At 35.2% G+C, this 23248-nt stretch overlaps 5 protein-coding genes across 7 annotated transcripts in view; 2 read left to right on the forward strand and 3 right to left on the reverse strand.

Moving 5' to 3' along the window:
- Positions 1-2682: 2682 nt before the first annotated feature.
- On the reverse strand, positions 2683-4500 carry LOC109860896 (TP53-regulated inhibitor of apoptosis 1-like). 3 transcript variants are annotated; one of them, XM_020440310.1, is made up of 4 exons: positions 4415-4500; positions 4211-4330; positions 3872-4035; positions 2683-3490 (listed from the first exon to the last, which is right to left on the reverse strand). In XM_020440310.1, the coding sequence occupies exons 3-4, from the start codon at positions 4025-4027 to the stop codon at positions 3404-3406; spliced, it is 243 nt and encodes an 80-aa protein (XP_020295899.1). In that variant the 5' UTR covers positions 4028-4035; positions 4211-4330; positions 4415-4500; the 3' UTR covers positions 2683-3403. The 3 variants fall into 3 exon arrangements, 2 of the variants coding, with proteins under 2 accessions (XP_020295899.1, XP_020295898.1); XR_002250898.1 differs by adding an exon at positions 3633-3831 and having other exon boundaries at positions 3398-3490; positions 3931-4035; positions 4211-4500; XM_020440309.1 differs by having other exon boundaries at positions 4211-4458.
- Positions 4501-4904: 404 nt separating this feature from the next.
- On the forward strand, positions 4905-9363 carry LOC109860899 (testis-expressed protein 2). Its single transcript, XM_020440316.1, has 7 exons — positions 4905-5250; positions 5364-6570; positions 6651-7013; positions 7115-7304; positions 7578-8065; positions 8255-8327; positions 8419-9363. The coding sequence occupies exons 1-7, from the start codon at positions 5202-5204 to the stop codon at positions 8746-8748; spliced, it is 2700 nt and encodes an 899-aa protein (XP_020295905.1). The 5' UTR covers positions 4905-5201; the 3' UTR covers positions 8749-9363.
- Positions 9364-13076: 3713 nt separating this feature from the next.
- On the reverse strand, positions 13077-15651 carry LOC109860901 (meteorin-like protein). The gene is made up of 3 exons (XM_020440318.1): positions 14816-15651; positions 13917-14487; positions 13077-13818 (listed from the first exon to the last, which is right to left on the reverse strand). The coding sequence occupies exons 1-3, from the start codon at positions 14914-14916 to the stop codon at positions 13606-13608; spliced, it is 885 nt and encodes a 294-aa protein (XP_020295907.1). The 5' UTR covers positions 14917-15651; the 3' UTR covers positions 13077-13605.
- Positions 15649-17945, forward strand: LOC109860902. The gene is made up of 3 exons (XM_020440320.1): positions 15649-16305; positions 16371-16500; positions 17380-17945. Exons 1-3 carry the CDS (start codon positions 16172-16174, stop codon positions 17833-17835), a joined length of 720 nt encoding a protein of 239 aa, XP_020295909.1. The 5' UTR covers positions 15649-16171; the 3' UTR covers positions 17836-17945.
- A 1-nt stretch (position 17946) lies between these two features.
- The window catches only part of LOC109860900 (putative inorganic phosphate cotransporter), an 8772-nt gene continuing 3470 nt past the window's right edge, over positions 17947-23248 (reverse strand). The window contains exons 2-7 of the mRNA XM_020440317.1: positions 22904-23037; positions 22527-22827; positions 21370-21608; positions 19724-19873; positions 18548-18925; positions 17947-18417 (exon numbers count right to left, since the gene is read on the reverse strand). Of these exons, the coding sequence (XP_020295906.1) occupies positions 18211-18417; positions 18548-18925; positions 19724-19873; positions 21370-21608; positions 22527-22827; positions 22904-23037 (1409 nt within the window). The 3' untranslated portion in view covers positions 17947-18210. The remainder of the gene's footprint in view (positions 18418-18547; positions 18926-19723; positions 19874-21369; positions 21609-22526; positions 22828-22903; positions 23038-23248) is intronic.

Below are 23248 nucleotides of genomic sequence, written 5' to 3' on the forward strand. Positions count from 1 at the left end.
GGCAAGAGTGATTAGATAAAAAATTGCGATACGGATTTTATCTTAGTTCAATAGGTCCTCTGTTCTCTGCTCAAGGATTGTTACTTAAAAATTAATTCTAAGGCGCAAATCTTAAAGCTAGTTAATGTCTGGCTCCAAACAGAAGGGGACCGTGGAGTCCAGAACGTAACAGTAATATTAAAAGTAATGCAAGAAATAAACGATATAAAAACAGTTTAATTTAAATATACCGCACTTACAGATACTATTATAATTAATTAACAAGGTAATGTTCCGAATTAACAATCAATACGACTAATTGTTCGAGTTGAGCGCGCACCGTTCAGAAAGAGCAAATTATTACACTTTGATCTTCACACGAGGTACGGAGCTCTTCTGCCACATGGCTATAACCGTCGTAACCGGCTGGTCGATTCAGCGCCGCCTGTTCGACTTCTTAAGAGTTACTATCGATCATTACAATCGATATTATACAACTATCGCATGTGATAACCCTTTCGGATGTAAGAGGTCGCTATTAAATTAAACAAATTAAGATAAATTTTCCTACAGTAGGAAACGGCACAGAGGAATTATTGCTCCAAGCGTCTTGAGTAGGGCTAACGCGGCCCCTGTCTAAGAGAGCGGACGCATCTTTGTATGTCAAATCTTTAATAGCCATAAGTTTATGAATACTCTTTTGTCTGAAATAGGCACGGCACTTTGGATCCGAAGCCTGATGTTTACAGTCACTGTACTTGAGTCTAACGCAATTAATGCATTCATAGTCCTTGCTGACACAGTCAGACTTTGAGTGGCCTGACTTGCCACATCTCTCACAGAGTCGTTTACCAGAGGTGACCTGTTTGCACGAGGACTCCACGTGACCCAGCCTCTGGCAAAAGTTGCACCTGCGCACCTTGTAGATATAGGGTTGGAGAAAACATCTCTTACCCATATAAATACAAGACTGCGGAACCGTCTTGGTCCTAAAACGTAGAAGATAGCTGTTAGTACTGACAAGAGACGGGAGGGTGCCCGATTCTCCATAAACCCTGCGTTGAAGTCTGACCACTTCAACGGGAGGAGTCCACGAAACCCCCCACCCGGGTGGGGGCTTAATACCTGTCATCACATCCTCCTCGGTGTCATCATCGTCAACACCCTTTAGGATATACTGCTTAATGACCCGGAAATTAGGGAAATTAAAGATAAAAGCGTACCAGCAACCACCAGGAGTGATTGCCCCGCTCACAGTAAGGAAGAGTTCTACAAAACAGTTAGCTTTTGACCAGCTAGGAAAAACCACCGAGAACTTATTTTTTCCCACAGTCTTAAGGTCATAGGCATGCTGAAACGGCTCACACATGAGCCTGTTTAGCCGCTTACCTAGACCCAGGACGCTAATCACGCTTCGACTGCCTGCCTCCCCGCGATCAAAGGTGGCAGGGGTACTCTCAATCACTTCGTCATACACGAGGAAAGGGCGCGACGACTCAGGTTCATACCTATTAAGGGTCAGGGCTTTCTGGGACTCTGATAGAGGAGAGTAGGCCCTCTTGGAAAGAGAAGGGGACTCCACAGAGTGTCATTTCTTTGCAAGACGCGTACTTGCACCCTCTTTGGCCATCACATGCAAAGATTGAGACGCTCGGGCATCCACTTGCCCGAGAGTCTGACTACCAGGGGACGAAGGAGGGTTACCTTCGACTAAAACTGGTTCCTGAGAAGGAACGTTGTCTCCTAACTCAGTTCCCATCGTTAACTAACCGATGGAAACCGAAAAAAACAAACTAAAGCTCTAAGCAAAGAGAAAGATTTTGGCGGGAAGTTGAGGTTACCCCCGGCACCAAGCGCAATAAGCCAACCGCAATGCAAATTTCAACTCTTTTATAAAAGATTTTAAGAAACAAAAGGACACTCACTTTCAACAAAACACAAGCACGCATGCAATAAAGCTCGCACAAGCAGAAGGGAGAGGTAAAGGTGAGGACAACTCAGTCCTACGTCTCTATCGCTCAAGCGCTCTCAATCGAATCCCCGTAATATTTGTCTTTTAGTGAGTCATAGATTCATGCAACGGGCGACGAAGGAATTTAGAGAGAGGGTTTGTAAGGAGAGGAAGTTTATCGGGCTGTATTTATTAGTTTATGATTTCGGCAGGTCGTATGTGTCAACAAAGGAAGTAGATAAAATCGTAACTTGAGCGGCGACAGGGATCGCGGCACGTAACAGTGCGCGTGAAAAAATTAAGGCGGACAATCCTGGAATTGCCGTGACGGAAATCACGAAGAAAGGTGGCGAAATGTGGCGGGAGCTTAGAGACAAGTCTGGAATGGGAAGCAAAAGCTGCCAAAGCTAAAAAAGAATACGCGGCGTCGATGAAAGAATACGAAGCGAGCGGAGCCAGTAAATCTAAAGAAAAGGAGAAAACGGAGAAGAAGAAAGACACCACGAAGAGTTTACCCGGATCGAAGGGAGATTTTTCCTTCTACAACAAGATATTAGTAATAAATCAGAAGTCAGAAACAAGAAATTGACCAATCACAGTCAAATCACAGAAGAATAATCGATTGTGATTAGTCAATTTCTTGCTTCTGACTTCTGATTTATTACTAATATCTTATTGTAGAAGGCCCTTTACCAGTATTGCTTACAACACTCTTATATCATAAGGAAATATCACAAAAATTTACATGTACGTCACCTCTTGTAATTAAATTATATTATTGAGATCTGAATGAAACGATTTACATAGTTACACGTGTCCTTTTTGTAAAGGAAATTTTTATCCTTTTTACATAAAAACCGGTTGTTCCATCTTCAGATAAAAGTATCGGGTAATCTATCTAATGGTTAAAACTCTAATTTGCGTTGTTGTTTCAATAAAATTTATTTATCTGGTAAATGACTAGAAACCAAAAGAGAATATTATACGGCACTCTCGGTATTGTGTAAGTCGTATCTAACAGATGAATATGTAGAAATAGAAAACAGTGGAGGTTGCGCTAGTAAGGTTCCTATCCTATAGATAACCCGTCGAGTAAGCTGAGATTTATCCGGAAGGTGGAACAATCGGCCCTACATGTTTTTTTTGTACAGATTATTTATAAATTTCCACATTCATTCAACAATAATTTGAAGTTTGTTTTCTTATATAGATTTTGTTCCAATGCCTCTATGACAAAACTTTGATATGAACTAATAAAAACTTTACAAACAAAAATGTACATATTTGTTGTGATAATCAAGAGACATGATCGCGATTAATTACCTCGGTAAAAATAAACAGATGGGAGAAACTAAATCTAAATTAACATTATTCATCATTTCAGAATAAAAAGTAGGAATGATCGAGGTAGTTTTACCATTTGCATCGTTACTGATTCATAAAGAAGCTACATAGAATTGAAGTGTGAGCTTGTCAACTGTGAGGTTTTTTTTCTTTATCACTTTCCAAGTAATTTGTCTCCATGTCCTTGAGTTCAATATGATGTTCCTTCATGGCTTTCTAAAACATAAAAAAACCAACAACAAAATGATTGACATTACATTGCTTGATCTTATCTGAAATGATGTGTAAAACTTATTAGAATTGGCACCTCACATAAGCAAATAACTATTTGAGAAGGGAGAATTTTCTTAAAACTTACCGCTACACAATCTTTATAGACTTTAAGCAAGGAGGCACACATAGAATCGTTGGTGTCCCCTCTTAAAAACTTTTCAGAGAACCAACTATTGAAACAGGCATCGTACTTCTGTTTCAACTCACTGCAATCCTCCATTGTATTGTATACTCTTATTTTTTCTCCCTCTCTCTTTCATGCGTTATACACTTGCGAACTCTTCCTAAAGATACAAGTAAAAATACAAAGTTTGTTTCAATTACCTTAACGCACTGCTGATACATTTTGAATAAGTGCGAGCATGTGCTGTCATTCGTGTCACCTTTCAAGAATTTCTCAGAGAACCACGTGTTAAAACAGGAGTCATACTGTTGCTTCAATTCGTTGCATGTCTCGCCTATGCTGTTCATAAAGAACATATACTGCTCTGAAATATATTTGCACTGGGTTAAGGTAGGTCAAGTCAGTCAAGTTAAATCGCTGTATTTCTTTAAAAAAATTTGTAAGAAAAATTGTAAGGAAAAAAACCTATGAGGAATACTATCAGGAATACTATCTAATCTGATCCAAATTACAAAAAGAGCAAAGTATAATGTACTCACTTTGCAATGGGCCACAGCAAAGAGGAATAAATACAAATATAACGAGTTTTGTTCAAAATGCTGAATAATCATCTGTCTATAAATAACCACAGGTTTGTTCTTTCCCTCTGCATCAGAGAACTGCACTAAAAGCGAATGCACAGTGTAGTAAAAAACAAAAAACAAGATGCGACAGTCCCATGAATGCGCAGTGGTTAACTTCACCTCTGATAAGTTCTCGATAACTTTTTCTAAAAGATAAAGTATATCTTTTTGTGTATAATCTTTATCCAGAGAATAGCTATCGGGAGGTATGAAGAAATCGAGTCTGAACCAATTAGATTTGGACCCAAATGCTCGTAATGTGGCGTCTATACTGCGTTCAATTTAAGAAGAGAAGCCGGATAAACAAACAATCGTCCATTTCGCGCAACTTTCTTGCCAGAAAGCTCGTCCACTCCACAGCCATTGGGTGTCAGCGGGTGTCCCGCCAATTCCGCACGCAACGCTATCTCCAATTTGCCCGCTTTTTTCTCCTATACACAGTAAAATTCTCTTCTCAAATTGAACGCAGCATAGTCGATTTGTCAAAATTAACCAATGAATTTTGACGTTGTAAATCCGGCTATCGCAATCGTTGCGAACCTGCCCAAATCGACATGTTACATGTTTTTGTTATCTTCATTGCGTATTGGTTTTAAAGATACAGCGCGAAGCGAATAACTATCGAATGTGTCAGATCAGTCAGATGGTGTCAGATGGTCAAGATATGTCAAGTGTTAAATTGTTAGTTATTATTGGTCATTGTTGCTGGAAAATCGGTGTTCGATGTGCCGAAAACGCTATCTCGATTATCTAACTTACATCGTCGCTGCTTCAGCGACAATTGATGTCATTGTTGTAAATAAACATTCAAGATATATGTTCTGTAATCTTTACAGATTACAAAATATCTAGTTCAATGTCGTCATTGATAAGCTTCTGATACAACAGCTGCTAGTTACAAGTAACGATGAGTAACAAACACAGTCCTGGAAAAATTACGCTAGGCATGATGAAAGGTAGGTCGGAATAAAATGCGTGTGTTAATTAACATTAAGAGCGCGCACATACATATATATATATATACTTTTATAAATTTTGAATTTTTCTAATTCGCATATTTTCACAAAAGGCAAACCAATTACCACATCCGTGCCGGTAATTCATTATCGAGCCGACAATGATGAACTCGAAGAACTATATCCAAGTTCCTCTGATGATGAGAAATGTCTCACGCCAGAATTTGAAAAGGCAAAACTTCCATCAAGTCCTTCTAGAAATAGCGAAAACGAGAACCAAGGAATGGAGAATGAATCGGAAAGGCGTTCCGTTGACAGCAATCTGTCGGAGGGTACTCCTCCGTCTTCAGATCCATGGAAGATGCTGTCCGAAATCAAAGGAAAAATCACAAAAACGTTTGAGGAGAAGCTCTCTGAGATAAAAAATGATAAGAAGAAAAAAAGAGGTAATAAAGATAATTCTAGCTTTAGTGATTCGGAAGATCCAGGAGATGTCACGCCAACTGATGAGATCGTCAATGAGAAACAAGAAAAGGAATTGGCTCGTCACAAAAGCAATACCTCGAGATTCGTTGGCTTTTCTCAGGTGAGAACCGGTTTAAAAACCAAAAATTCTCAGGATGACAGTGTAGAAAGCGGTGTAGAAGCCTCTGAGTTTTCCGAGCCCGTTCCCGAACCGCTTCTCTTCGAATTACAAGACGATTCTCGCGCCGAGGATAAAACAAATGATCTCGCGAATCGTCATAATTTTTACGGGCATTCGGACAATCTTGTTCGAACAAAAAAGGAAATACCATTTAGCTCGTTGCTTTCCCGACTAAAAGATTACGTACTTCAGCAACTGACAAAGCAATTAGCTGCACTGCTGGTTCTCATATTCGCTTTTTGCTTTCTCATACCATTGCCCGCACACTTGGTTGGTTTTTTCATAGGAGTTTTTGTCACGATGGCTGTGTATAAGTTGATGCATAAAATCAAAGAAATTCTGGCAACACCATTAGATGAGAAACTAGCACACACTGTAATACCGGTATTGGAGATACCGGCGGCAGAGGAGCACGCGGTTCAGGAAAGATACGAAGGGTGGTTGAATGAACTACCGTATACTTACGATCCACACAACTATCACGTGGCGCGCACAAAATCGGTTTATTTCAGTTTGGAGGGTAGTACGTTACGCGTTACGGAGACCAGAATGAGAGTGCCAAAGAGGACTGTGTGGGACGAGCCTAAACGAAAATTCAAGTTTACCAGAAAACGCGTGTACAACATAGTTGGTGCAAAAGTAGAACTGTTACCGGAGGGACTTATTCGGAGACGGTATAATCACGTTACAAGTCATTTATTTAATTTATTAATTTTTTAAAACTGATTTCATAGAATATTTGTTTCGTACGTAGGAGATGGAGCAAAAAATATCCAATCTGCATCACGATAGATCGAGGACAATTAATAGATAACTCGATGCTAAGCGACTGGACGGATCTTGGAAAAGAATCCTTCGACGATGAGAAGAAAAATGGTCAGGAAGGCGACGAGAGCACTTTGGGCGAAGAAACGAAGAGCGAAGATGAAGATTCCAGACTGGAACTTTTTAGAGATAACGAGGAGGAAGAGTCAAAAGTCGAGGAAGATGATGACGACGACGATATCTCGCAATCGAAGTCTCTTAAAAGTATCTATGAGGATTGTCGCGATGACGAGGAAATGATTAAATACAAACTTTATGTGTTTGCTCGTGCCGATCGAGAGAAAGAAGATTGGTAAACGCATTTCTCTCTGGAACGCTTTTCAAATCCATAATTTAAAATTAATTCGGATTTTCTTTTGATTATTATTGATTTCGACAAATGTTATTCTTTAGGTTTCGCAGATTGACATCGGCGGCATCGCTTTCGAAAAAACGGCAATCGACTTGTTCCATCAACGATTCCGTATCCTGCGCGAATGCAACGTCCGTGCAATCAGACGTTGCGGAAACGAAATCGCTCGAGACGTTACCCGAAATCACTTACAACACCTATATGAACAAGTATCTGAACGTAAACAATACGGTAATCAAATTTAACTTCTTGTTTTAACCCTTTCGCCGCTAGCGCCGGCTACATCCGACAACAAATTGATCCACAGGTGGCTAAACAGCATTTAAGAAATAGATTTTGTAAAACGAAGGAATCGTATTTTGTTCCCGACGTCTCCCGTTTAACGGAGCAATATTGACGCGGCTAGTACATATATATATATATCGCGAAAGAGTTAATAAACAAAACTTCCTTAAGTAAAATAATTATTACAATGCTGATCGTGGGGAAATGTACTTTTTACAGACGGATACTGAGAGCACTCCGAAAGAAAACGATGATGTCCTCTGGGTGAATTGCCTACTGGGACGATTAGTGTTCGATATGCATAGCTGTCGAGAAACCATCAATCTCATTCAAGACAAGATACAACGCAAACTTTCTAATATAAAACTTCCATATTTCATGGAGAGCCTCTCGGTGACCGAAATAGTGATTGGCCAAGACGCTCCGACAATTGATAAAGTCACCAAGCCAATCTTCGACGAGCGGGGACTTTGGCTTGATTTGAACATTACCTACAAAGGCTGTTTGACAATGACTGTGGAAACGAAGTTAAATTTAATGAAACTAACACGTGCGAGTAGTGTTTCGGGTGAGATTCTTGAAGAAAAATCCATTCCCACGCGATCGCCGATATTTGATAGCGACGTGGAAGACAGTCCGGAAACATCCACAGAAGACGAGGATGTCGGAAATGTTGCGTCATATGTTACGTCACCAAAAGATACCACGTAAGTAGATGTTCAAATCAAATTGTGTGATTTATAATATCTCAAATGCATTTGTATATATTGAAATATAATTTATTAATATTTATCAAGATTTTTATAAATATTTTTTAATTCATTAATAAGACACGTGTTTCTTTCTCATTAATTGAAATTTGTTGAAATTTAAAAACACTTTTATATAAATTATAGACTAGTGCAATCTTCTGGTAAGAAATTTCTCAACATGGTGGACAAATTAACAGCCAACAAATATTTCCGACACGTGAGCAATAATTTTTAATTATGTATATTACAAATTTTCGTGTCAATTAAATTGCTGGTCGAATCCAAGAATCTATTTTTTTTATATACAGGCTACAGAATTGTCCTATGTACGAAGAGCGATGGAAGGTGTTTCCAATACAGAGATCAAATTGATGGTCAATGTATCCGGTATCGAGGGATGTCTCTCGGTGAACATTCCTCCGCCGCCATCTGATCGGCTTTGGTACGGTTTTAAACCCGTGCCAAAGATCAATCTCACTGTACAACCGGCTCTAGGCGAAAGGACTGTCAACATTGTGTACGTGACCAAGTGGATCGAAAACAAGCTGCTCAGAGAATTTGAGAAACTAGTCGTTCTACCAAATATGGACGATCTAGTCCTGCCGTTCTGCCCAAATTATCCTTTTGTCACAACGTAAACGAATGTTATGCCGGCCAAAGCAGTGCCTCTGCTGTGCTTCTGCATTTCGTTTTTTATATTTTTAATACTGCGCTACGTATTAACTGAAAAAAAAAATATTGATTTTTGTTTTATCTAGTAAGTTGTCAAAATTCAAAGATAAAAAGAGTTGTAAAGAAATGTGTGAGAAGAAAGATTGTGTCAGATTTTGTTTATGAAAACGATGTAGCTTTGTAGCTGTTTTTACACGATTTTTTAATATAACTATTGTTATTCTTTGTCGCGATAAATATTTCATTAAATGTATACAGTATTTACAAGAAAAGTGAGAAGAATGATTGTGATATATATAATGTATTTAAATTTCAAGTTTGTGTTAACACCTAACTAACCGGTTCCAAAAAAAAAAAAAAAAAAAAAATGGAATTGCCAACGGCCGACTTATTCGGGCTCGGATACACCGATTACTTCCGACTCGTTAATCGCTAAGCCGATTAATAGACTTCCGGCTGATAAGTGCTGTTTAGCAACCGTCCATTTTTTTAGGTGGCCGATCAGTTAAGTGTTAATAATATTTATAAAACTCGATGTGTGCAAAAGGAGATAAAAGAAAAAACGTTCGTTACAAATATAAATTTTTTTTATTAGAGTGTTTAAAAATATATAGCAAGTAAAAATGGAAAAGAAAGCAAAACAATTTAATTAATATTAAGTACAAAAAAATCTCGCTGCAGATTTGTTTAACTGTGTAAATATTGTGAAATTGATAGCACGCTGCCCGCGCTATCGTAAGGAGAGAATATGTGCAATAAATTAATTAATTATTTAATCACAAATAGGGAAAAGGGGAGTACAAGATATTTTATTAAATTATTATTACAATACGGGTATATCGTAAAGTTGTTGCATCACAATGAAATCAAATTTAGTTAATAGCATCAATAGCAAAACTGGCAAAGAATGAAAATCTTGTGAAATGAAAAACAAATAATGCTTTTTGTGTGTTTCAACAATTAAGTTCGCAAATTGTCCAAATATAAATATATAGTTGAAAGTATAGGACGAGAAATATAGAAACAAAAAAAAGAACAGAATGTGATATGTTGTTTATCAAAGCCGATAGAACGACTACGCCGTTTATTATAAGCGCAAAACCCCAAAAAGTATTAATTTATTGTATATATCTGGATGACACGAGAGCGCAGAACTACTCTCTCAGCTGGATTACAAATAAATGTAAAAGTTTTATTTCTATTCCTAGATTATTGTAAAGTGAGAAATTCAACGGCTGTATTACATAGCAGAAAGATTATTTAATTTTTCTCCGGTTGTAATTGAGCGACTAAATAATTCTTCTACTCTATGTTCAACAACATTAGAAAACGCGGACGCAAGTATAATACAATGAAGTATACAGTTTGTGTCTAAAAATTAGCTTTATCTTTGAGCTGTGTTATGCTTGATACTCTATACAAATACATGTATGTGTATGTTTGTGTATTTCGCGTGTCTCAGGGAGATTAAAATATAAAAGAAAAACTCCTGAAATCACAACGTAATTTTATTATCAAAAACAAAACTGCTTCTATCAAAACAAACTATACATTAATATATTTATATGTTTAAGTATATAAAACAAACTTGCAATAAAGAGCAAATATATTTTTTAAACATTTTTCTCGCAATGTTACGTTTAAGAGTTTTACCTTCACGTTGTGGTCCCAGAGTTAAATCACACACACACACACACACACACAGAGAGAAATATATTATAACATTTTTGCAAAAAATAAATTACGTATTGTGTATAAATTGTGTCGGTGGTTTCTCCGAAATTTTTCTCAAATAAAGAGAATCCGTATTGACACGAATTTGACATCAAAACTTTTCTCTGTCTTAACAATCCACGTATTGTCACCATTGAATTTTACCATTTATGTCACATGCTATAGATAATTCCACTGAAGATTACTTAAGTCAATCAAAGTCGAAACATATGAAGTACTAATTTTGTTGGACATTTACTGCAACCGATTTGAACAGCCCTACTCTCGTTCATCAATTAAAAAATTTTTGTTACGAAAAACCAAAGAATGCCTCTCTACAAATCTATCTTATTTTGAATTTGTTCTATAAACTCTCTGTCAAAATGCACATGAAATATAATTTTTTGTCTCTTGTTAGTCAACTTGAATCTACTACAGATGAATGTGCATACATACATCTCACTCGCTGCGTCAAAAACTATGAAAAAAAGTGCAATTTTTCTATGCGTCATTTTATGGGGAAGAGCGGAGCTAATTGGGATTGAAGGGCAAGTTAGGACAAATATCTCAATAACTGAGATGTGTATGGATATTTTGATGCTTGCGTAAGGCTAGTATTTGTCGTACGACAAAAGATTTTAAGTATATTGATTGGCTATCAAATACAGTTATTTATAAAACTCTATCTGATAACCAATCAACATATTTAAAATCTTTGTCGTACGACAAATGTAATATTAGCCTAAGAAAATAAAAACGGAGACTACTGCACATATACTGTCTGCGCCCGGCCGTCAACGGACAGATACAAGCGTTGTTTTTTTTGTTTTTCTACATCATGTTTTTCTACAAAAATAAAATTCTCAAATGTATGTTCTTTTTGGTCTACATAGCAATTATATGATTAGTAAAAACTAAGAAAATTATTTTAACATAAGTTTTACCATTAGTATTTTTTTTTTAATTTTAATACTAACCGAGAAATTTAGCAGTTGAGCACGAGTCATTGCGCTAGATGTTGTGCGGAATAAATATATATGAATATATATTTTTTTAAGGAGTAAATTTTTTTACACTTGCCGAATTGGGAAGGCGATCGCACGGAAAGCGAGAGGTTCCAGGTCTCAGATTAACTCTTAGTTAATGTTTGTTTTAATAAGAATAAGAAAGGTCAATATCGAGCCGGAAACAGAATGGATGAATATATTCAAATAAAAGTGATTACATATGCGCAAAAATTTATTAAAATTACGTCAGTCGCGATCGATTTACATATAAAAATAAGAAAATACAAAAACTAAAAATGCAGAAAGAAATAAGAGTGTGGATCGAAAGTTGATTTAAAGATTTTTCTCGCAGGACATGCACTCCAATTGGAGAAAGATTAGTCGTACGTTACATAAAGAGGCCACAGGGTTGTCCATGAGAGTTTAAAATGTTGTAATGTAAGTCAATATAGTATATCGATGTTTGAAGTCAACTAATTTGTTTTAATTTTAACATTCATATATGCTATTTTATTTACGAGGTTTTAGTTATAAAAAAATATTTCATATCAGGCCAGTTAGGCTATGTATGAAAGTTTATTTGTTTTGACTATAGATATTGTCCTTTCCTTTTTAATATAAAGTTATTTTTCATTACATTAATTTTGCAATATATTTTATGTTTAATTTTTACTACAAAACTAAGAGTTTTTAGTTCTTGGTAAGTAAAGTATTTTACATCACGTAAATATTACGTATTTTATAAATAAGAGGTGAAAACTTTAATAGACTTTTTTTTTAAATTACATCTATTTTTATTGTCATTGAATCATATATAATCCTTATAAAACAATTATACTTTTTTTTCCAACTTACTCATCGGGGTGGCTTCACTTATGGGGCATATATCTTTTCATTCAACATATATAGTTTTACTTTTATGTACGCAATATTTTAAGGATCTATGAGTACTTACTTCTTGAACTGGATATGCTACCTTTAAACAATTCTCATTAATCTATTATAATTATGTGAAGATTCTTTACAACAGTTTGAATAAAAAGTGGCCCAACTAGCTCCGCTTTTTTCTATCCATTAGATCAAGATACATTAGGTCAAGATCGACAGCAGCCATAAAAGAACAGAGGCGCATAGAAGAAAAAAATCTTTTTTTTTTTCTCATAGTTTGCGATTTAGCTGCACGTAGTATATAAGCATGTGCGTTAATCGTACAGATTGAGAAGTATATATATATATATATTTATGTATATATATATATAGTTCCTCATTTATATTTCAAATATACATATATTTGTTTTCTTTTTATCACACAACTCCTTTGTTGTATAAATGAGATTTAGAACAAGTGTTCCCGACTTATTGATGGTATTTAAAAAACGCTTCTTAAATCTGTACGATTTTATTATAAAATTGTATTCGATATAAACAAAATATATTCTACGTGAATCGAAATTATTCGCCTACGTAAAATTTTGGTGTACATAGGTTGTTCCAATCATTGCGCACTTCTTGGTGATATATATATATATATATATATATATATATATATATATATATATATATATATATATATATATATATATGTATATGATATATATATAAGCAATGTTAACAAAGTTATTTACATACATTTATGTTTTGTCCTTCTGGTGTCTGAACAAAAAGAGTTTTATAATATTCCGATTATTGTGAAAACATGTAAAACAATTATAAAAAGACTTGTAATAACGTTTTCGTTAAGAGAAAAAATACACAATATATTGAAGATATTTTGTATGATTTTTGCTTTCTAGAGCATATGTTAGAACAGTATGTGTCCTCTCGTGCACGCTCCATCGTGTTCATCTTAATGCAACAAATAATATCACAGTATAGAGATCGATAGTCTGGCAATGCGCGCTATGTACACGAAGAATAATAGCTCCCTATGTACATAACATTCTCATACAAACGGCTAGATAAGCTATTTTGTTTTTTTTTAGTAATGTATCGCTTGTTAGATTAATTTTACAACTTTTATAAAACAATACTATATACTCCTACCTGTTATTCGGCGTATAAAAATTCTTTACAAGCTTTTCGAAGAAAATTACATCGAATCAACTAACTGTGAAGAACGCAAGGTGCAGTGTCCATCTCGCGTACGGTTTGTGCCCACATCTCCAGTCTAGGCGCGCACACTAGAATAAAATCTCCGAGACGTCTTTTGGCCATTATCACGAATTCTCCGAGACCATGTCGCGCGTCGCACACCACTGGTACTCTTATGCGTACTTTCTTCTTCGAAAACATTGCTACGTCATTGCTCTCGTTACCCTGTTAACATATACATTTTATATTTTCTAATTTTGTTCAATTGTTAAACAAATTGCTACAAATAATTTAATTTAAGCAAGTAATCAAAATTATTTTACCTCTATTTCTTGATTCACTTGACGCATAATCTTGGTGATCCTAAATATCAATTCAGCAGTATCCATATCAAGTTGCTGTTCAACAGCAGAGACCGTGCCTCTGGCAACCAGATCGCTCTGGCAATAAGCCTTGGCAAGCTCTTCCATAGAACAGGGTCTGCACTCCTCTTCCTCATCTGGAATATGTAGAGCACCACCTTTCACTGAGCTCGGTTCCAGATCATATTGGAGTTTAACTTTAGCATTCTTGAAAGAATAATCTTCCTCTGCTTCTATGTAGAGTGCTGCCGTAGACTTCTGTGCGCGAAAACATCTGTGCGCAAGTACATGCTTTCCATCATTTGGAGAATAAAGTTGCCTCAATTTGCCATTAGCTTCCAGAAATGCCCGCACAGGTCCGGAGAGTTTAATGCAGGTACGAAAGCCTGTATTATCCAGGGAGAGACTCGTTGAAGCTGAGACTGGAAAGGACAGCACCACTCTCAAAGCTCCATGAGGATAACGCCAGAGTACTGTTCCTCGAGCACATCGGAGATAAACTGGCCGGATGCCACCATCTTCTCCTCCCCCGCTAAACAAGAGTATATATATATATATATATATATTTCGGTAATATAAATTACAAACATAAGTAAAAAAATATAAAAACTACAATATTATCTTTAAGCTGCTTTATGAAAAAAATCAAGTAATTTTATAATCATAGCAACTTTATATTTTTTCATTAATGTTATTACGTTAAACAACTGTAGTTTATATATTTAATAATATTATAAAATATATATCAATTTGACATTCAAACTTGATTTCAATAAAATAATTTATTTTGTGTTTGTTAGCAATAAGTTTTTCGAAACAAAAAGAGAAATGAGAAAAAATTCTGAAAATAAAACACTAACCTTCCAGACCAATCACATTGATCTGCGGTAGTATGTTCATATTCGTAGGCAGATATGCTAACAAAAATTAAAACAAGAGCCACGATTTCCGTGCGTGTCATCTTTTTTTGAATGCAAATATTTTCTCACAGGCAACTAATATATAAAGTCTCTACATTTTCAATGCCTCACTTCTATGGAAGCCAGATTGCGTCGAGACACATCTTCTTGACCACATTCGATTTAAGTACTCAAAAAATATTTTGTCACATGCTTACAAAAACATCCTTGCTTAAGATAGCAACCTTCCTCAATAGGAATTAATTAAACAAACAGATAAGTAGATATTCTTGGAAAACACAGTCACCAAAAACAGGTTTCACTTCAAATAATAAAAATGGGTAAATTTAAGTCAAAACGTAGGTTGTTACGCGTAAGTAAATAAATAATTTTTTTGATAACTTCAGAATTCCTTAGATTTCAGTACAGTATTTTTCCAGATGGTCGCTTCAGCAGCACATTAATTAATCATGTGAGTAAAGGCACTTGGAATCTTTTTTACTTTTTTTTCTTTTTTATTTCTAATTTAAAGTTTATTATTACACGAGACAAACGAAATGTTTATTCAACAAGTTGGACAAGATGATTTCTCGTGTATGGCGATCTCGAAATTCCTTCGCGAGAAACACAATTCTCATTTTCGTCTTTGCTAACGAGTTCCTGTCAACAACTCCGTTGTCTCGCGACACATTTTCTCCTAGCGTCGCGGAACGCAAATCCAATTAGAATGTCGCGAGAACGCGATTTAGTATTTTCGACGAATGGCGAAGTATGCGTCATAGCAACGCGACCATACATTTAGAGCTGCGTTCGGAAACATCACTAGTGTATATTTTATCTTTATTACTCATTATATATAAAACAAAGATAGAATGACGCTCGTGTGTACACGAGTGCTGTTTCCGAACGTGACGTAGATGAGACGAGTGCGGACGGAGTGGACAAGGCGAACACCCAAAAGACGAACGGAAGATGACGCAGAGACGAAGGCGAAAACAAAATAAAGTTAGCTAAAAGTTTGTTCTCTCTTTCAATTCTTTCTGAATGCGCTGTGTATAAGGTTTATTCTATTTCCACCAAAGTTGCACCAGACTGCACTCTAAAGCCCGTTCTACATTAAGCGCAGGACACAACGCAACTAGGAGGCCTCGCGGAATTGGTCAATCACGTTGATCAAATCAGCCAATTAGCCACCAACGTGATTGCTCAATTCCGCGAGACCTGTTATGCGTCGTTAATGTAGAACGTCCTTTTCAACAAGTGTTGACAAATGTTTACAAACACGTGTGACAGTGTGTGGATCTAAAAGAGTGAAAAATGACAGTATACATTTCCGAGTCCAATTTCTCGCGAATTATCATCACACTGATTCTGTGCCTACAATGTGTGAAAATTTGTGCAGGAATTGAAGCTGAACTCAATCTTTATGTAAAAGGAACCGGGTTTCACAGGTTAAATGGAATGTGTTATTTACTGCGAAAATAAATGCAAGAGCTCGCAACTTTTTCTTTTGTAGGACGTTGATTTATCATGTAAACTTGAAGAATTTCACCTATGAGAATTGTCACGCTGCCATTTACATGGAGTTACCGTCTGCATTATATGTTAATGTGAACGAAGTAGCAGACTTAACAAGACAAGGAATAGTATATATATATTTATTAATACTTCAGCCGTTTTGGCCACAAGAAAGGAACTTTACATATCCTTCCTTTCACCTCCTTCCCTTATAGCCATACAATGTATCTTATCCTAATTACATTATTATTTACAAAATTTACAAATTTACACATTTATATAGACTATCGAAATAACTTCTCCCTATTCTTACACACCTGCATCCTCCTTTTTCTTTGGTTTTTTTATCTTTATTCTTAATCTTATTCTAACTATCGCTGTACAACATACTATAATTATTACTTTACAGGAAGTTCTCTCCATATTAAATTATATGCATTACTATACTATTCTTTGCAATTCTGAGAGATTACTCCCCATCTCTTTTTTTGCCTATACTGTCTTATCAACTTTCTACACCTTCTATCTCTTCTTCTTTGTTCTGACTATAATTTGTTTGTTCTACTTTCCTTTTCTCTTTAAGTTTTTTTTCTTTTTCTTTCCATAACTTTACTAAAATCCTGCCTTTTTCCTTCTCCAAATTATAAATTCTTTTTAATCTTTCCTTTGTATCTTTACCTAACTTATTTAATAGCCATTCTTTTACAATCACACTCCACTACATAATGTTTGATGTCATATAGTCCTACATTGCAGAATGCACATTTTCTCTTATCTTCTCCTAACCAGTATTTATTGCTTTCCTTCATATTACTGCATCTTACTCTCACCAATGCTCTGACAAGGAATAGTATATATTATATATAATTCTCAGTATATATAATTGAAAAAAAACATTATAATTTTCTACATCTTAAGATCGTTCATTTATATGTTTTAAATGTAACAGTATATAAGTACATATTAAAATTGATTAATGTAATAGTAATGGGTAACATAATTTTCAGGTTACAATATGTTCTGTAGGTGAGACCGACGTTGAGCTATTTGCAGAGAAGGCAGGCCATCAGAATGTAACATCATGTGCATCTATAAGTTCCTCATCGTTCAATTTAACAATTCCCCTTCATCAGCGTTATCATTACGCTTGTGAAACTAGTGACTATGTTAAGGTATATGTACCTAGACCAAAGCTTCTTCTAGGATGCTACAGAAGAATCAGGGACCATAGAGTTTCAAAAATAAACCTTTGTCAGCCATGTGTAGGTTTGGCAACCAAGTGGCGTGAAATTTCATATCGTATATTAAACAATCACAATTATATATGGCTTATACCAGTTGGGAATTTGTTATTCTCCACATTTGTTACTTGTATCACCTTACTAATAACAATAATCGGTGCAGTATTTGTTGGATATGCTATTTGGGCCAATACATTAAAAAATCGTAAGAAAAAGAACTGAAGTAACTAAGACTTCAACGTACGAGATGTTCTAGAGCTATTAATATTTTATGCATATTTATATATTAAATAAATAAGTTAATATAAGATAAAATAGTTCTGATATATATATCTTGCACTATACAAATTTTTTTATTTATACTTATTTTACTTTTTTAAACTTATGATATTTGTATATATTTTCTAGTCTTGGAAGTTGCACTTTAAGATATAAAGTTTAAGGATATTTGTTTTTTTTTTTTTTTTAATATCAATGTTCTAGGTCGTTCAAGAGATCACGCATGTCACACATCCACACAGTTGAAAATAAACATACAACTTGTGGAAGACAAGAAAAAAAGAATAAATATGGAATTGTTCTATTTTACATAGAATGTCATGGCATTTTTTCAATGTTCTTTTCCTCCTCTACTGTCGCGATGTTTATTGGTCTCTCTTTTCGCACAACACTGTCTTGTCTGCTCGCAACCGGATCATTCCATTTTTGCACTTTGCTGGTACCAAATATAACAAAAATTAGATTACCTATTGTATATATTCCAGCCGATAAACAAAACATAATTTGCCACTGCAGAATGTCAGTCTAAACAAAGAGAAAAGAAATTATTAAGTTTTATAATTTAAAAAAATATAAAATGTAGCGAATATATGTAACAGAATCAAAAGTATCAATTTGTAAGTATACATAATATCAAATTAAGTTTTATACGAACCGAATCTTTGACGATTACACTAGCGATCAGCGGGGCGAAAATGGTGCAACACGATGCGAAAGTATTTGTGAATCCCATGAGCACACCGGCAAAATTCGGACTGAGCTCCATGTGATTAACGTTGTGACCACAGAAAATTGCAACGTTGGAGGACACAGCAAGAATAAGGAGGCCCACGACCAATTCAGGCTGGTCTTGTCTCGCAAAGCTCACTCCAATTAACGCAGCCGCTGGGATCCAATGGCCGAGCGTGTTGCAGATTTTCCTGCACGTCTCCGTTTTCACGATGTTTCTCTTGATAATTAAATCTGACACATAACTCACTGGAAAACTGACAATCCACGCCGTCAAATAAGGCAACGAGGTCATCAGTCCATTCTGTGTAATGAAAGTTTACTTTATATTGATAAAATATTGAAAAAGAGAGAGAAAGGAGATTACTTTTTTTCATAATAAATTATGTGGAAACGTCTAAATTTAAATTTTAATCAGCAAAACATTCTACTAATTGGTTCATCAGGATCGTTTCTTATTATTTAATTTGCATAAATTATTTTCAATATCTTTTATACAAAGAAATTGGAAAATATTTCATTATCTCTCTTTATCTTAGCTGGCTTTCATATTGAAATGTTATGTACAACATGTAGCTTTGATTAATTTAAAATAAGAATTTTTTTTCTCACTTATTCAACTAATCAAAGCTGACACGCAATAACATGTTACATCAGAATAAAAGCTGATTAAACAATTTTTGGAAAAATACAAAATACAAAGATATATAAAAAAAACTTTGTATCAAAAGTAATTTAAAAATGTACATCAAAAGTTTGTTAAATTTCTTTGACCGTCACATTTACTCGTTCATTGACAAGATGGCATTGAATTAATCTAATGTTTACATCATTGGTTAGCAATAATCTACCGATTTGAAACTCAAATTCATGGTAGGTTTACGTGGTACATATTAATCATTCTCCACATCATGATCTTATCCCATTTGTCAAATTAATATTCCGAAAGCGACACAATTATCAAGGTTGAAGCATGTGCGTGACGCATTGTAAGCGCTAATCTCAAGGTATTCGAGATTTTGTAAAAACAGTCTTAGTAACGGGAAGATAAAGATTTTTATATTATAATTTCCGATTATTTGCGAGATTGCTGGAAATTCACCTGTTTGATGTCGAAGCGCATGATCGACGTCATGTAGATTGGGATTTCAGTCAACAACATCCAGAATCCCCAGCCTTGCACGCTCTGCACTATTAACAGCGCCCAGACCGGTACACTTCGTAACATAGACTTCCACGGAGTGGTGAGTTTCTGAAAACATAAAAAATATTTGCAAGAGGAAAAAGTTTCACCTATATACTTAACTCTTCAATGACCAGACCTCGAAAGTGATCTACGAGTTGTCCGGGTCTGTGAGACTCACGCGACTTTAAGATCAAATATCTCCGCGAAAAATCAATATTTTTTCAATTTCTTTTTTTATTAATCAAAAAATTGAACGATTCTGCGTTGATAAAAAAACAGATTGAAAAAATCTCCAGTAGTCTCGAAAATATAAGCGTTTAAAGAAAAACCTGACAATGTTTTTTTCAAAAAACCTTTTTGTTTAAAAATTTAATTTTTTTGAAATTAGGGTTTTTATAAATAAGTATTAAATGGCAATACGCTCCAAATTATTTAAAAGAAGGCGTTGAAATGGCTGTTGAAGCAAAACACAGAAGTCGTGGTGTGTAGTTGTAATTCTTGGTTTATTAAAAAAACATTGATGCAAAATAGACGTTTCGACCTTCGGTTTAGATCTTTCTCAATATTAAAGAAATGCAGTAATGATCGTCATTGTAGTTGTAAAGAGTGTAACGCAACTGATGGTGGATAGACCACAACTTTTTATAAAATTCCAACACATTTTGTATAGAATTGTTCGTACTTTCAGGGGCAAAAGTGTTTTTTAAAAATTGTAAAATTAAAATTTTCACAGTAGGTCTTTTGGTATGTTTTTTGAAGAATGCATTTTTCAAGCGCTCAACTTTGACATATAATATGTTAGCACTAAATGAATATTTTAACTTATTGTAGTTTTTAATAGAATGGTTGAACGATTCTGCGTTGATAAAAAAAAAACCAGATTAAAAACCTTTTAAGTAGTTTCTAAGATATAAGCGTTTAAAAAAAATAATTCTTCGCAAATATTTCACAAGTGGCAGCTCTCGTAGTCGCAAATCGCATACTCTGCACCAGTGATGAAAGATTTGACCAGCACCGAGGTGGTGGGAGCCACTGAGAGCATGCACACAAGCGACCGCCGTCCGTGAGTGACGTCACACACACGGACGGCGGTTCTCGCTTGGTGCGTCTCCCAGTGGCTCCCACTCTTGGTGATGGCCGGTCAAATCTTTCATCACTGCTCTGCACGCCGTTATCTAATAAATCGTAAATTGTTTTCATAAAATTATAAAAAAAACACCAATTAGTTGATATATTAGAAATGTTCAAACTACAAAAAATTTACTTTTTGAAATGCCGTCTTGTCCAGGCCTGGGTCTCTCAGACTCTTTTCGCACTTCACAATTAAATATTTGCAAAGTTATTGAACGAATGACGTTGTCAATGGCCTCTACCGTTGTCTAAGACCCTAAAGTTTTTTTACGGCCTTTAGATATTGCGCTAAATTAATACCTAGTAGAGACACCGGTTTAAACCTTTTGTGTGGGTTTAAAAGACCTACGTCTTTGAAAGCATTGAAGAGTTAATATGATTTTTGTTTTCTTTCTGTCTTTGTATTTATTTGTTGAAAAAAAATGCGTTACCTCAGTGACTTCGGTAATTCCCAGACTGATCTCGATGTATTCCTTTTCATCGAGAGGTATGCCGGGATGTTCGGAGGGTGAATCTTTTCCAAACAAATAGAAAACGATACCACAGAGACCACTGATACTGCCCCAAACATAAAAAACACCGGGCCAGCCGATAGGCGATGCCGCGAAAAAGCCGCTAGTCAGTAAACATACTACGTTACCAATCCATCCACCAGAATAAACAAATGACGCTAAAAAAAGCAAAAATATAGAAAAATAAACATATTTTGCAAAAAGTAATAGAGTTTTTTTTAGGAGGAATGAGATTAAATTAGAAAACTGTAAAAATTGTTTTAGTGCGCGATATTGCAAAAATTTTTTACAACTACGTCAGTCTAGAATAACTCGATGTACTTAATCGATTTGAATTATGATAAAAATTTTGGTAAATATTGACAATAACGGATCACCTTCCGATCTACTTGAGCCTTATGTTGTCAAGGACATTGTCCTGAATGACATGCAAAAGGTTTTAGCCGTCGCTCATTGTTTATAAAAAAGTTACAAACAAAAAAAGTTTCATAAATAAATTTTTTTCGACATTATGGACATTTTTTTCATGTTGTAAGTGTGTAGGCAGGGGCGCAGCCCTCCCTGCCTAGGGATGTCCTTGACAACATATGTGAAGCTCAAGTAGATCGGAGGTTGACTTGTTATTATCAATATTAATAACTTTTTAATAAACAACGAGCGACGGCTAAAATTTTTTGCATGTTACTCAGGACAATGATTTTGATAACATATGAAGCTTAAGTTAATCGGAAGGTGGTCCGTTATTGTCAATATTTACCAAAATTTTCTTCTGTCTATATCTCGCACTCGACAAGATTAACATAGTTGTTAATTAGGCCGCTTTATTGTTAACAAAAATGGTAGAAAAACATTGATTGCTTTATTAATATAATAATAGTAATGCAATATTATAATAATTAACGTAATATAAATAATTTTCAAAGAGTGCACGTAAAAATAAAATTATTTTTAAATGATCAAATAAAACAAATAAAACTATGCACTAATTCCTCCAATTCCAATTCCATTTATATATTCGTAAATCTTTTCAAGACAAAAGAAAGAAAATCATCGAAAAAGAAGAAGTGCGTACTCACAAAATCTGCCACGCTCGTCTGGCGGTGACCATCTAGACAACAGGGTGTGTAGACACGGTAACACGGAACCCTGAATGAGGCCACATATCACTCTGATGGCAATCATTGTCTCCCAGCTGCCGTAATGAGCGCCAATGGGAGTGCTGAGAGTCAGCAAGCCGCAGAGGACCAGCGTTGCCGAGAACAATTTGTGAGCGCTCCATCGTTGAATGAGAATACTAGCGGATATTTGTGTGCAGGTGTAACCCCAGAAGAAGGAGCTGAGGATCAGCTGTTTCACTGACAATTCCCAATCAAACTCCTTCGGAAAGAAAGCGAAAAAAACGTGTTTGGTTTTTTAGATGAAAAAATAAGATCTTCGATCGTTTGGTACGTACCTCGAAATCACTATTGGCATTGGCTGCGTTAGTCATCGCCTCCAAAGTCACCGACGTCGTTACGCGGATGGCATAACAACAAAAAAAACCCATGCACATGAGCAACACTTGTTTGTGTCTGCATCCGAACAATGCTGTAAATATTTTTCATTGATGTATAATATATTATATATAAAATAGTTATATAACGTATTTGGTTTTTAGAGAGAACATTTACAGGCTCTCGGAAATAGTATTATATAATGATTAAATATCTATGTATAGAATGCGCAAAAAAAATTGATTTATCAAAAAAAAAAAAAAAAAAAAAAATTTTTAAACATTTTACATTCAATAGTGTAGAAA

Source organism: Pseudomyrmex gracilis, unplaced genomic scaffold (assembly GCF_002006095.1).
Source record: "Pseudomyrmex gracilis isolate BER0280 unplaced genomic scaffold, ASM200609v1 scaffold_502, whole genome shotgun sequence".
In the NCBI taxonomy this organism is placed as follows: domain Eukaryota; kingdom Metazoa; phylum Arthropoda; class Insecta; order Hymenoptera; family Formicidae; genus Pseudomyrmex; species Pseudomyrmex gracilis.

What these genes read in the sequence shown, in the direction of transcription:
- LOC109860896 (XM_020440310.1), bottom strand. Translation starts at nt 4,027, where the DNA reads ATGTTCTTTATGAACAGCATAGGCGAGACATGCAACGAATTGAAGCAA. An exon ending in TGTATCAGCAGTGCGTTAAG is followed by an intron (nt 3,491 to 3,871) that starts GTAATTGAAACA and finishes TTTATGTTTTAG; the next exon opens with AAAGCCATGAAGGAACATCA.
- LOC109860899 (XM_020440316.1), top strand. Translation starts at nt 5,202, where the DNA reads ATGAGTAACAAACACAGTCCTGGAAAAATTACGCTAGGCATGATGAAA. An exon ending in TACGCTAGGCATGATGAAAG is followed by an intron (nt 5,251 to 5,363) that starts GTAGGTCGGAAT and finishes TTTTCACAAAAG; the next exon opens with GCAAACCAATTACCACATCC. An exon ending in GAGGGACTTATTCGGAGACG is followed by an intron (nt 6,571 to 6,650) that starts GTATAATCACGT and finishes TTTCGTACGTAG; the next exon opens with GAGATGGAGCAAAAAATATC.
- LOC109860901 (XM_020440318.1), bottom strand. Translation starts at nt 14,916, where the DNA reads ATGACACGCACGGAAATCGTGGCTCTTGTTTTAATTTTTGTTAGCATA. An exon ending in CAATGTGATTGGTCTGGAAG is followed by an intron (nt 14,488 to 14,815) that starts GTTAGTGTTTTA and finishes ACTCTTGTTTAG; the next exon opens with CGGGGGAGGAGAAGATGGTG. An exon ending in AAGTGAATCAAGAAATAGAG is followed by an intron (nt 13,819 to 13,916) that starts GTAAAATAATTT and finishes ATATGTTAACAG; the next exon opens with GGTAACGAGAGCAATGACGT.
- LOC109860902 (XM_020440320.1), top strand. Translation starts at nt 16,172, where the DNA reads ATGACAGTATACATTTCCGAGTCCAATTTCTCGCGAATTATCATCACA. An exon ending in AAAGGAACCGGGTTTCACAG is followed by an intron (nt 16,306 to 16,370) that starts GTTAAATGGAAT and finishes TTTCTTTTGTAG; the next exon opens with GACGTTGATTTATCATGTAA. An exon ending in ACTTAACAAGACAAGGAATA is followed by an intron (nt 16,501 to 17,379) that starts GTATATATATAT and finishes CATAATTTTCAG; the next exon opens with GTTACAATATGTTCTGTAGG.